This window comes from Bemisia tabaci, chromosome 1 (assembly GCF_918797505.1).
Source record: "Bemisia tabaci chromosome 1, PGI_BMITA_v3".
In the NCBI taxonomy this organism is placed as follows: Eukaryota; Metazoa; Arthropoda; class Insecta; order Hemiptera; family Aleyrodidae; genus Bemisia; species Bemisia tabaci.
In genome coordinates, this window is record NC_092793.1 from 87,467,462 (window position 1) to 87,480,759 (window position 13,298).

Sequence of the window (13,298 nt, forward strand, 5' to 3'; positions counted from 1 at the left end):
TTCCTTACGTTCCTTCCATAAAATTACCCAGTTTTTAGTTTAAATTGAGTTTTACTTAAGTAAAATTGAAAAACCCCGCGCCTAAAAATGGGTCAAAAATGGCAATAATGGACCGCACGGCCCTGAAGAATTCATTGGAGACCTTTTTAAAGGAGATAGTTCTTATCTATGGTACCAATCGTTTCCCTGATAGGTATAATGTATCAAAATGTACGAAAAAGTACGATAAATAAAATGAACAGGTTTTTTTTCGAATTGAGATAATCCGGCATTTGACGATATACTAGGGTTGAAAAAAATTGGCCCTTAAGAAAGTGTGAAAAGTGGCATCATTGCAATCTTAAATTGCCTACCTAAACGATCACATTTACGATCAATTTTAAAGAATTGTAGCGCAAACTGCATCTCAATATCTTTTTTCGCTCGAAAGATGGAACTCAACGATTTTCAACTTGGCAACGCTGCTGCGAGGTAATAAATTCATTTCAGGCCTTGAAACTTTAGGAAAAGGCGTGTTTTTCTTACAGTCTTAAATGAGAAAAAATATATAATTACGTAGTCATTGTAAATAAATACCAAACAAATCTCGGTAGATGTCAAAGACTGACTGAAAACTTATTTTAATCTCTTATGAGGAAAAATACATTTTATCAGCTGATACTGGCATTGTGGTCATATGAACATTCTCCCGAGAGGGCGAAAGTGATTACAATCATATATGACAATTATAATTTATTGATATATTTGTAGATAGGTATCCTTTTATATGCTCATCATGCAATTGTTGCTATATGCATACAATGTCACTGTTTCACGGGCGTCCCCTGCAGTTGAACAGTCCATTGTTTCAGAACTGATTTCCAGGGGCGGGGGGGGGGGGGATAATTGGGCTACGTTCAATAGAAACGCATCAAGTCGCATGTGGATGAACTCGAGAAAAGGGAAAAGTGAAGAGTTAGTTGTGCTGAAAACTACTCCTTACTGAATTTTTTGGAAAATGCGACTTGGTGCGTTTTTGTAAACCCAGTCCATACTTACTGGAGAAATTTTAATTTATTATGTTATTTTTAGATTATTATTAAAAAAATTTAAAAACAAATCTGATTACGACCGTTGAGAGTTAATAATATTTCTTCGCGACGCAGCACCTGCCTTCTCACGTTGTATCTACAGTTAATATTAATAGAAATTCGGCAATTAAGTATTGACCAATGCCACAATTGCAGCCGGAAGAATGAGGAAAAATTGAGTAAAAAACACAGGTCGTGAATCACCCTTCCAGCGCTAGGCCGCGGCCGTTCCTCAACTTTCTGAATGAGGAGCCCTACGCGAGGGTTAGCACTGTTCCATTGTTTATTCGAGTCACTCAGGTAGAATCCCACACCTAGACGTTTCTAGCGGAAACGACATATCTCTCACGCTATTAACATGGGACATAAGTCCCATGTGCTTTAAAAGCTCTACAACATTAAAAGTTTGGGGTTTTATAATGTTTTGGACATCTACAGCTACTACAGATGACATACATGTAAGGATCATCCTTATCGGTTCGGTAGTTCGTCAAAAATAGTGCTTCCAAGATTTTGCTTGTACCTATAGCTGTGTAATATAGGAAAAGGTCATATTTTGAGCCGAAAAATCGATCCTGAAAGTTAAGCACGTTAACTTCCGGACACCCTGTATACCTACTCTTTGAAAGGATCAAAGGCATGGAAAGCCCCAAGAAGTCGTGCTTAAAATGTAGGAATAAATTAATGCTTGAAGTGTCCAAAATACTTTCACGAATACAGGTTTCACAAAATGTTGGCAAATTATTTGGAAGAACTACATCATTAATCATGCTCGTTTCATTTCCTCCGTTTGCAAACATAGACAAAAGACTGGTCTCTCGGCGACAGATGGAAAGTTTTACTTTCGGGGATTTAACATTTCCTTACGGACAGTTATACCGGAGCAGCAGCTTTGCCGTGATAGCGAAAAGATCAGTAAGTGTCAAAGTTCCGAAATCGAGTTTCCTTCATAATTCGTTTAATCTCTTTTAGATGAAATTACTAAAATAGCTAAAACAGCAAAATGCATCTTGACTGTGTAATAACGACATATGAGAAAGCCGCAAGTGCGCAGAAATTCCGCGTTTATCTTATAATTCACTGTAATATCCAAAATCTGCTCTAACTTCTCAAAAAGTTTGAAATACCTAATGTAGAAGTATTCAATACATAACAACAATTAATTTTAGACTTTTCTTTTCTTTTCACGAAATAAAAAAAAATAAACCTCTAGGTGCAAAACTTTGAAAGAAACAAAGCGGAAAGTACTAAATGTTTTTGGTACCAGAAGGAGGGGAGGGGGTAGGAGTGGGTAAGGTTGCCCCCTCCCTCTCAAATTCAAGTAGGTACTTATACTTTTAGGGGTAATACTATTTCTTCAATGTAACTTTCTCAAAATCTCAAAAAAGATACCTATAAGAAAGTGTTTATAATGAGAGGCTCCTAGATCTTAGGGGACTGGAGAGAGGAGGGGGAGATCTAGAGGGGGAGGGGGAAATTTATGGGTGGAAAGAGAATTTAGGACCTTGCTTATAGAAGACGAAGTATGAAAATCATAAAATTTTTCAAGAAAAAGTGTAAAAAAGCATCGCAACTATCAAATAACCATATGTTCCCAATACGGGCCTCGGCAGGCCTAGAGTACCTGTATAGGGAGAGTAGCGACAGATCGGTTCATTGAGGGCTTAGGGCCCAAAAGTGCAGCCACCCTTCTGAGCAACTTCTAACACACAAAATTTCACTGCCAGCCTACAGATTTCAATTCTAACCAAGATGGCTAAGAATGTACATAAATGAGCGTTCTTTCGCAAAAATAAGTAAATTTATGCAAAAAGTAAACCAAATACATGCTTTCTAAACGACGGTTCGTAACAATTGTATTTGTAAATCGCTCCGGACATTCGAAATTCATAGGTTGGCTGCCCTTTTGGGCCCTAACTTTATTCGCGGAGGCATCGGTGAAGGCCTGATGGACTTTCGGAGTTTCAGATCTGTCGCTACTCTCCCTATACAGGTACTCTAGGCAGGCCTGGGGGGTTAGGCATTCGTATGGGTAAAAACGGCTAGTCATCTAAGGGTTAAAACAAATGACAACTAGGTTTTCTTTTTCTGCTTTGATAAAAAATGTACTATGCATTATGATTGAAGAGGAAAGTCATGCTACTGACTGGCTTAAAATTTGAGGTACCTAATACCACTGCTCCAGAAAAAATTTCAAGAAATTGGGCCGAGATACGACACTTGATTTCAAACTAAAGTGTCCTGTTACACAGAACAGGTAATTGATTGCTAGAAAATAATTTTTGTCTTCAAGATTTCATATTTGAAATTTGAATCAGGTATTTTCCCCCCTCTTTAATGACTTCCACAACCTTTTCTCGTGAAAGGATGATTAGGTACCATCAATTTCCACAACTGACAATAAGTATATTCAAAAGTAGATAAACAGTCTAAAAAATTGGAACTATAAAGATGACCCATTTAAAAATCAGGAAAAATTGTGAATGCTCGGTTCCTAAAACCTAAAAAAGAAAGAAATTTGGCAACAGCCACTGGAATAAAGCAGACCGAATAAGATTATAAACAACCTCCTCGAGACAATTGTTTTTACTTCAAAGAATCCGCAGAATTGATTGTTCCTGGTGATATCTCAGCATGAAGTTGTGGACCTTTGAGAGATGGGTGCTGCCCTTGCCTTAACGCTAGCAGATAGCCTGCCCATGTGAGTCCAATTGTGCCAACAAAGGTGAAGATGCTCATGACATAAATTTGTGTGTAGAGTCCAATGTAATTGCTAATATAAAATCCAATTGCCACACAGATATTCTGAAATGAAAAGCATCATGGATAAGCTGCTGTTCCATTGGCATTTTAGTATTTACTAGCCGTTCTGGACGCGCCTCGCGCGTCCGTCACGCCTGACCAAGGGGCTGCGCCCTCTGGACCCCCGGTCACTCGCTACGCGAGTGAAATTCGGCTCGCTTCGCAAGCCATTTTTCTGATTAGTTGGACATTAGATCACTATGATGTATACATTTTGGAGGCTCTCAAGACAAAAATTATTTTGTCACAGAACCTTGTTACCGGAGCGTGCCATCACTTGCACATTAATAAATATGTGGAGATGAGGCAATGACGGGGATCGATCATTTCTTCAAAAATGCATTTGACTGAGACGTTAGGCTGGACCTACACTGCACGCGTAAAGTTGACGGCCGTCATCGGATGTCCGATTGACGGCGGTTAACGGCGGTGGGAGCTGCCTACTGTGGACCCCGGTTTCGGACGGCGTCGTAAGCTCGGAGCGCGCGGGTTAAAATCTTTTGGGGTTTCGCGCAAGTTTTTGTTTTTTATAGATCAGTGCATAGTGCAGTAGCTTGCGGAGCGGTGATTTAAATTAAGACCGCACTGGCATAAGAGTAATTACCTACCTTCTGTTTTTAAGGCAGCTCCTATATCGTTCCAAGCCGGCGTTTTGAGATCTCGGTTGTGATAATCTTCACACCTCTGGTCCCATAAATTTCTCTACTCACGGACCAACTCGATTAAAATGTCTTTATTACATTCCATCTTGATAATTAGAGGAGGTACATGCAAAAAAATGGTGACTCTATGAGGCGGGAGCCGTATCTGTCGTCCGTTTTCGGATGAAAAACAAATCAATTGGACTACATTTTGCAATTCAGAACTATAAATTCTGGCCCGGTTTAAAAACAACGTATGTGCCATTAGTTTCCCTATGCACACAGGTGTTTTTTCAGATGGGCCAGGATTTATAGTTCCGAATTGCAAAATGCAGTCCAATTTTTTTCGGGCGCGTCGATCGGGCGACAATCGGCGGTCGACGGCGCCGATCAGCTGATGCGTCCTGGAGGAGATAGGTAGTTTCGGGTGCGCGCGGGAATTTGTTCGCGCTCCGATGACGGACGGGCCCGTACGGTGTCGTCCGGAGCTCATCGGATGCAAATTCCGCGTGCAGTGTAAGTCCCATCGAGTGGAGGAAAGTGACGACCGTGGATGCCCCTCCGCGATTTGACTTGCTGAAGTAGCAAAAGTTTATCTTTCCTTCTAAGAAGATTATCGGTGGCGTAGGGATCTAAAAACTGCTCAACGATAGTACAGGGTGTTTCAGACCACCCGTACCAGGCCTTTTCCTCGGTTGGTTTAGGTCGTACGAAGTGGGGGACCGCGGGGTTGAATAGGGAATTGACCCCAAGGAATCCGAATTTCGTGGTACCCCCCACCCCCCCTTGGGGGGTAAAGGGGGGTCACGATGCTAAAAGTCACGGTTCCCGACCGAATTGCGGATTAATCGCATCAGAATTGGAAAGCACGGAAAATTTCACGTGAAATTGACCCCTAAAAATCCAAAATCGGACCATCCAAGGCCCAAAAATGACCCCCTAAAGAGGGGGCCAGTACCCCCCTCCATAATTTCTCTTTGGTCTCAAAATTGACGTAAATTCTCCAGAAAAAGACGGATTCCCAGGTAATCGACCTCGAGAAATCCAAATTTCATGGTCCCGAAGCTCCTCTAGCGCCCCTTGGGGGGTAAACGGGAGGGCCCAATTTTAAAAATCGGGGCTCCTTTCCGAATCGCAAATTGATTGCATCCAAATTGAGGAGCAGAACACATTTACATCTTAAGTGACTCCTAAGAGTTCTAATAGACCCCCGAACGGCAGAAAGTAACCCACTGAGGAGGGGGGCCTCGCCCCCGCCAAAAATTTCTCAGGATTCCTCTTTGGTCGCAAAATTGACGTCGATTCTCCAGAAAAAGACGGTTTCCCATGTAATCGACCCCGAGGACTCTAAATTTCATGTTCCCTGAGCTCCTCGGGGTCGATTATATGGGAAACCGTCTTTTTCTGGAGAATCGACGTCAATTTTGCGAGCAAAGAGGAATCCTGAGAACTTTTTGGCGAGGGCGAGGCCCCTCTCCCCAGGGGGTTACTTTCTGCCGTACAGGGGGTCTATTATAACTCTTAGGAGTCACTTAAGATGTAAATGTGTTCTGCTCCTCAATTTGGATGCAAGCAATTTGCGATTCGGAAAGGAGCCCCGATTTTTAAAATTGGGCCCTCCCGTTTACCCCCCAAAGGGCGCTAGAGGAGCTTCGGGACCATAAAATTTGGATTTCTCGAGGTCGATTACCTGGGAAACCGTCTTTTTCTGGAGAATTTACGTCAATTTTGGGACCAAAGAGAAATTATGGAGGGAGGTACTGGCCCCCTCTTTAGGGGGTCATTTTTGGGCCTTGGATGGTCCGATTTTGGATTTTTAGGGGTCAATTTCACGTGAAATTTTCCGTGCTTTCCAATTCTGATGCGATTAATCCGCAAGGGGGGTGGGGGGTACCACGAAATTCGGATTCCTTGGGGTCAATTCCCTATTCAACCCCGCGGTCTCCGACTTCGTACAACCTAAACCAACGGAGAAAAAGGCCTGGTACGGGTGATCTGAAACACCCTGTATAGTTCAAGTTCTGAATACCTAGCTGTGAGCTGACTTGTGTGTTTTTATTGTATTTTCCGAGAAAATACACTATTGCATTCTCCCATGATGTCGGACCCAGACCCGAGACCTTGTGAAGAGCACTGATCACGGGTCGTAGATCACGAAAATATATGCCATTCAAATTCATGTGTATATACAGGGTGTCCCAAAAGTCCGTACCCCCCCCCTCGTAACTTTTGAACGGTTAGAGATAGAAAAACGAAACTTTGGGAATGTTTCTATCTTAAAGTGGTCCATCTTCTAGGGGGGTCAAAATTTTTGTTCTCCCCTCAGGGGGGGGGGGGCGCGGGGCCCCCAACTTTTTTTTTCAAATGGTAACCCCTATCTTGTGATACATCATTAGAAAGAGCATAAAAAACTAAGAATTTTGGCGCAAACCGCAAACCAATATCTTAATTTTTGACCGAGTTATGATAGGTCAAAGGTCAAATTTGACCTATTTTCAATAAATCATATCTCCGGTTCAATTTATTGTTAAGAAAAAAAAAAACGGGAAAATTTACCAAATTGTAAGCACTCTCAAGTAAAAATCACAGAAATTACTTCAAACTAATTTTAAGGGGGGTTTCGGACCCCCAAATACGTCATTTTAAAGGTCATACGATATTCTCGCGAAATGAGCCAATTTCCCCCAGATTTGCCTCCACATTAGTTCAGTTAGGTCAAAATTAGTTCAACATTGCGTTTTCAAGTCCCCTAATTTCGGGCAAAGTTTTAAAAAACGAAATTTAAGGTGATTCAATTCTACCATTGAAATTACATTTTTTTTAAAACTTTGTTCGAAATTTGGGGACTTGCCAACGTAATGTTGAACTGATTTTGACCTTACTGAACTAATGTGGAGGCAAATCTGGGGGAAATTGGCTTATTTCGCGGGAAACTTGAATGACCTTTGAATTGACGTATTTGGGGGTCCGAAACCCCCCTTAAAATTAGTTTGAAGTAATTTCTGTGATTTTTGCTTAAAAGTGCTTACAATTTGGTAAATTTTCCCGTTTTATTTTTTTCATTACGATAATTTGAACCGGAGTTATGATTTTTTGAAAATAGGTCAAATTTGACCTTTGACCTATCATAACTCGGTCAAAAATTAAGATATTGATCTGCGGTTTGCGCCAAAACTCTTAGTTTTTTATGCTCTTTCGAATGAGGTAGCACAAGATAGGGGTTGCTATTTGAAAAAAAATAGTTGGGGTCCGCAGCCCCTCCCCACGGGGGGCCCGAAAATTTTGGGGGGCCCCAAAAGTAGCTAACATTGACCGATGAACATCCCCAAAGTTTCGCTGCAAAATATCAATTAGGTAAAATTTTAGAGGGGGTGGAAGGGACTTTTGGGACACCCTGTATTTATGTATATACAGGGTGTTCGAAAAGTCCCCTCCCCCCCTCTAACTTTTGACCTAATTGAGGTAGAGATTTGAAACTTGGAGGGTGTTCCTAGATCAAAGGGAGCTACTTTTTGACCCCCCCAAAATTTTGGGGGGGCCCCATTCTGGGGGGGTTACGGACCCTAACTTTTAATTTTCAAATAGGAAGACCCCCTTTGTGATACCTCGTTCGAAAGAGCATAAAAAAAGAAAATTTTTCGCGCAAACCGGAAGTCATTATCTCAAACCGTTTCAAAATGGCGGCCGGTCAAAGTTCCAAATGGCCGAAAATTGGCACCTCTGCTATTTGCACATGGATTTGCTTGAAACTCGGTATCTGGGGGTATTTTGACCCGAGAATAACGAATTCAACGTTAGATTTTTAAACAAACCCTAATTTTTCAAAATGGCCGCCGATTAAAGTTCAAAATGGTCAACAATTGGCAACCTCGACTTTTTGCCGATAGATTCGCCTGAAACTCGGTGAAATAACGTCGAATTCGTTTGTCTCCCACCCAGATACCCTCAAACACCGAGTTTGAGGCGAATCTATCGGCAAAAAGTCGAGGTTGCCAATTGTTGACCATTTTGAACTTTAATCGGCGGCCATTTTGAAAAATTAGGGTTTGTTTAAAAATCTAACGTTGAATTCGTTATTCTCGGGTCAAAATACCCCCAGATACCGAATTTCAGATGAATCCATTTGGCAAAAAAATCGAGTTTGTCAAATTTTCGGCCTTTTTGAGCCTAAACCGGTCCCCATTTTGAAAAATTAGGGTTTTTTTGAAAATCTAACGTTAAATTCGTTTATCTCGTGCCAAAATACCCCCAGATACCGAGTTTCAAGCAAATCCATGTGCAAATAGCAGAGGTGCCAATTTTCGGCCATTTGGAACTTTGACCGGCCGCCATTTTGAAACGGTTTGAGATAATGACTTCCGGTTTGCGCGAAAAATTTTCTTTTTTTATGCTCTTTCGAACGAGGTATCACAAAGGGGGTCTTCCTATTTGAAAATTAAAAGTTAGGGTCCGTAACCCCCCCAAAATGGGGCCCCCCAAAAATTTTTTTGGGGGGGGGGGTCAAAAAGTAGCTCCCTTTGATCTAGGAACACCCTCCAAGTTTCAAATCTCTACCTCAATTAGGTCAAAAGTTAGAGGGGGGGAGGGGACTTTTCGAACACCCTGTATGTATGTATGTATGTATTTCCGCCTTTCAACTTTTCAGTCCGAATTTTTTGGTGCAAAGTTGAAATTCGGATTCAGCGTCAAAAATCACATAGCAATCTTTGAAAACATTGCTACCCGGGATTTTTGAAGGCTATGGTCCCTCTTCTGGCTTATTTGCCTGGACTTTAAGCTAACAATTATTTCAAAACCTTCCTATAAAATGCTCCTCATGGGTGGGTTCACCTATACCCATGTATAGTGTTACTTTTTTACTTTTTAGGGTTCTCAGTTTTTTATCTCACTCCTCTGTATTGTGAATTATTTTTTTTTTTTCCGTCCATGTGCTACCATTTTTGAGGATACCTACATCAAGCAGGGGAGAGTTTCAAGGAGGAGTGTATCAATCAGTTCTTCTGAGTGATTCCAGTGGTATCAGAGACCGATTTTTGAGCAGGAGGTAAGTCAAAGCTTCAGTGATGTTCATTCACTGGAGACATCATGGTTGTTTTCATGCTGCCCCAGGAGTGGACACTTCAGAGGATAAGAATTTCAGTAAGAATCGTTGCCAAAACTTACCTTCAAAAACAGTAGAGCTGCAAAAGCCTGAGCACTATCATTGGGGAACAAGGTACCAACCAAGTCAGTCATTTCATTGGTGAAAGAATTTTCTCCAATCCCAAGGAGTGTGCTAATCATCAAGGCAACCGCAACGCTAAGACGGAAAAATTAGAAAAATAAATTAAACTTGATATTTCAAAAGAATCTTTCATGATGTTTATTTCATAATGAACCTTTAGACCAGGATAGTGAATAATCGAATAACACAGAAGACAGTTCAGTTGTCAGCGTTATATTGTCTCAGATTCGTCGATGGTGTTTTCAGTTACCTAGGTGGTAAACTTAAATAATTGCAGACAAAATGCATTAAGGAGTGGAAAAGTGAAGATATAGCAAACACAAAAATCCTTATCACTATACAGGGTGGCCCAGACCTACCGTACCAGGCCTTTTTTTCGGTTAATTTGGGTCGCACGAAGTCCAGGATCGCGGGGATGAATAGAGAATCGACCCCAAGGAATCCGAATTTCATGGTCCCATAGAGCCCCCCTGGCGCCCCTTGGGGGGTGACGGGGGGGTCCGTACTTCAAAAGTCAGGGTTTATGTCAAAATTTTGAAATTATTTCATCGGAATCAGAACGTACGGAAATTTTTAACTTGAACCGACACCAAGAAATCCAAAATCGGCCCATCCGGGTCCAAAATACCGACCCCTAAAGGTGGGGGACAGCGCCCCCTTTCAAAAAAATTCAAGTTCGTGAAATTGACGTAGAGACTCGGAAAAAATAGGTAATCCTGGGTAATCGACCCCAAGGAGTCCAAATTTGAGGGTCCCATTGTCCTCAGACACTTTTCTCATGGGGCACATGGGTAACCTCCACACCGGTTAAATTTGAAAGTTCAGAGACCCCCTGTGCCCCATGAGAAAAGTGTCTGAGGACAATGGGACCCTCAATTTCACGAACTTGAATTTTTTTGAAAGGGGGCGCTGTCCCCCACCTTTAGGGGTCAGTATTTTGGACCCGGATGGGCCGATTTTGGATTTCTTGGTGTCGGTTCAAGTTAAAAATTTCCGTACGTTCTGATTCCGATGAAATAATTTCAAAATTTTGACATAAACCCTGACTTTTGAAGTACGTACCCCCCCGTCATCCCCCAAGGGACGCCAGGGGGGCTCTGGGACCATGAAATTCGGATTCCTTGGGGGATTTCCTATTCATCCCCGCGATCCTGGACTTCGTGCGACCAAAATTAACCGAAAAAAAGGCCTGGTACGGTAGGTCTGGGCCACCCTGTATTTGATAGGTATAGTTAATGGAGTTAAACCCGCGTTAACCTCCGCATATTGATCGAAAACCAGAGAAAACTCAAGTGTTCTTAAGCGATACCTATCACCTTACTTACGATCAGAATGAATGCGTTACGCCCACTTCAAGCAAATAGCGGATCTAAAACATCTGCCTCTGGAACCAAAACTATTATTTTTTGTCAAAACTATGTTGTCAGACGTCAACTACCTCCGGCACATATGAAACTGGCAATGTCTCCGAAATGTAAAAAAAAAATCATCTATTTTCTCCAAAATATAGGTAGATATCTTTGCGTACAGACAGCGTTTTAGCTCAAGTTTCCGAATTTTTAAAAAAATACTTCCGCGTCCTGTGCGCTCAAATGTGTAATTTATATCAAAAGTAGTGTAATAGAAGTCTCACTTCCTATCTTGACTTTTTCCGACGATAGAAATATTCCTTCAAACTTTAAATAATCAATCAACTCGCTGTAATGTATCCCATTTGGGCCTAAACAGCGTTTTCGGTCCAGTTTTCGAATTTTGAAAAAATACGTAGGTATGCGCGTCTTACACGGCAAAATGTTTACTTCATATCAAAATTAGTGTGTTAGGAGGCTATTATCTCAAATTTTTGGGGCTCTAGCGTGACTGCTTCGTCCCTGAAAATAAATAATCTAATCGTCGAAAATCTCAATTGTCGGAATCGCAAATATTACAAATGTGTGATGCGGCAGCACTTAAACTTTACCTATAAATATGAAACTTTGTCAAAAACTTTTTCTAACCAATCGAAACACTTTTTCAACCGGAAAACGTAACTTTTCGAGGGTCAACTTTATTTGGGGGATACCTATCTCCTGCATGTGCAGCGTTCGGTTCCTCTGCAGCCAGAATTTTCCGGAATGCAGTTGGTCTCATCCGGTGCGGTGTCAGCCAGCATTCAATTCATAGGTATCAAGACATGCAGGCAGCAGTCTCAGGTCCAAAGTTCAAACTCATGATACTCGTATTTTAATGGTGTCGAAAAAGCTCAGCATATTGTCATAACACAAAAAAGTAAGGAAATTTCATGGTCGCATTTTTTGGTCGTTTCCGGTTGTTTTGCAGTTTTGAAAAACAGTAATTGTTCATTGAATGATGAAAATACAATTCTACGTGTGTTAATACTTTAAAAGTGGTGCGGAACTCACTTTCAGATTATAGGATGTGATTACAGGATGTGTTCGTTTGTTGAAGAAAGGATAAAATTTCGTATATTTTCTCAAAGTTTTGCAAAAATAGGTATCGAATTTACGACAATTATGTATTTTTGTCAACATTGCAATGGTCATAAATGAACCTGGAGTGTCCAAAACATGGGAATACGTCAGTTTCAAGACATGAAGTTGAAATCAAAAGGCGCTAGCCCGTTTTTAAGGTGAAAAAACGTGATTTTTTCGTAAAATTCGAGACTTTACGTGGACCGTGCCAACGGGAGGAGTTAGAATTTCGGAAAATGAAAAAACACGGGTCCGTTTTCATTAAGAAAGGCAACTTTTCTGATATAGCCGTCAAGCGATCTCGAAAAAAAGTGTTTTTCGCTCCACCCTAGAATCGCCCTAAAAATTAGTTTGAAGTGATTCTGTGATTTTCATTTAAAAGTGCTTACAAGTTCGTAAATTTCCCCGTTTAATTTATTTCGCCACGATAATTTGAACCAGAGTTATGATCTTTTGAAAATGGTCAAATTTGACATTTGACCTAACATAATAACTCGGTCAAAAATTAAGATATTGATCTGCGGTTTGCGTTAAAATTCTTCGTTTTTAATTTTCTTTCCAATCATGTATCACAAGATAGGGGTTATCATTATAATTTGAAAAAAAAAGTTGGGGCCCCCCGCCCCACACTGTGGTATTGGACCTGAAAAGCTGGCCAAAACTATACATCACTAGATATCGCCGAGTTTTAAAAATATGTTACAATCAGTACTTCTTCTTAAGTGATAATATGCACAATTTACCCACCTAACACATCATATGACCATTTGCGGAGAGTTTAAAGAGGATGGAAGAAGCCCTCCAAAAAGCCTTTAAAAGGACGCAAAGTATCTGACTACCCAAGTAGCATTTTTCAACGTAAAAATTGATATAATGTGTCAATTTATAGGTTTAAAGTTGTAAAAAATATTGCAATAATATAGCTATAAAGTAGCAATTCTCAGTCAACATTTGGACGATTTTTCCCGATTTCGTCAGGTCAGATCGATAAAAAAAATCTATACTTAATAGCAATGTCATTGCTATTTGTGGCGGTGCCAAATGGTTTTAGGAAAATTGAGGAATTTATCAGTCTACCCTAATTTTTACA

The 13,298-nt window shown here is 40.9% G+C and overlaps 2 protein-coding genes across 11 annotated transcripts in view; one reads left to right on the forward strand and one right to left on the reverse strand.

The window, feature by feature from the left end:
- The window catches only part of chinmo (Chronologically inappropriate morphogenesis), a 132,058-nt gene that overhangs the window by 73,833 nt on the left and 44,927 nt on the right, over nt 1–13,298 (forward strand). The gene's annotated exons all lie outside the window — the stretch shown is intronic.
- LOC109032902 (UNC93-like protein MFSD11) overlaps nt 3,608–13,298 on the reverse strand; it is a 57,737-nt gene continuing 48,046 nt past the window's right edge. For all 9 annotated transcript variants that reach the window (XM_019045247.2, XM_019045248.2, XM_019045244.2 and 6 more), the window contains exons 8-9: nt 9,677–9,812; nt 3,608–3,875 (exon numbers count right to left, since the gene is read on the reverse strand). In XM_019045247.2, coding sequence (XP_018900792.2) covers nt 3,657–3,875; nt 9,677–9,812 — 355 coding nt within the window. In that variant the 3' untranslated portion in view covers nt 3,608–3,656. The remainder of the gene's footprint in view (nt 3,876–9,676; nt 9,813–13,298) is intronic.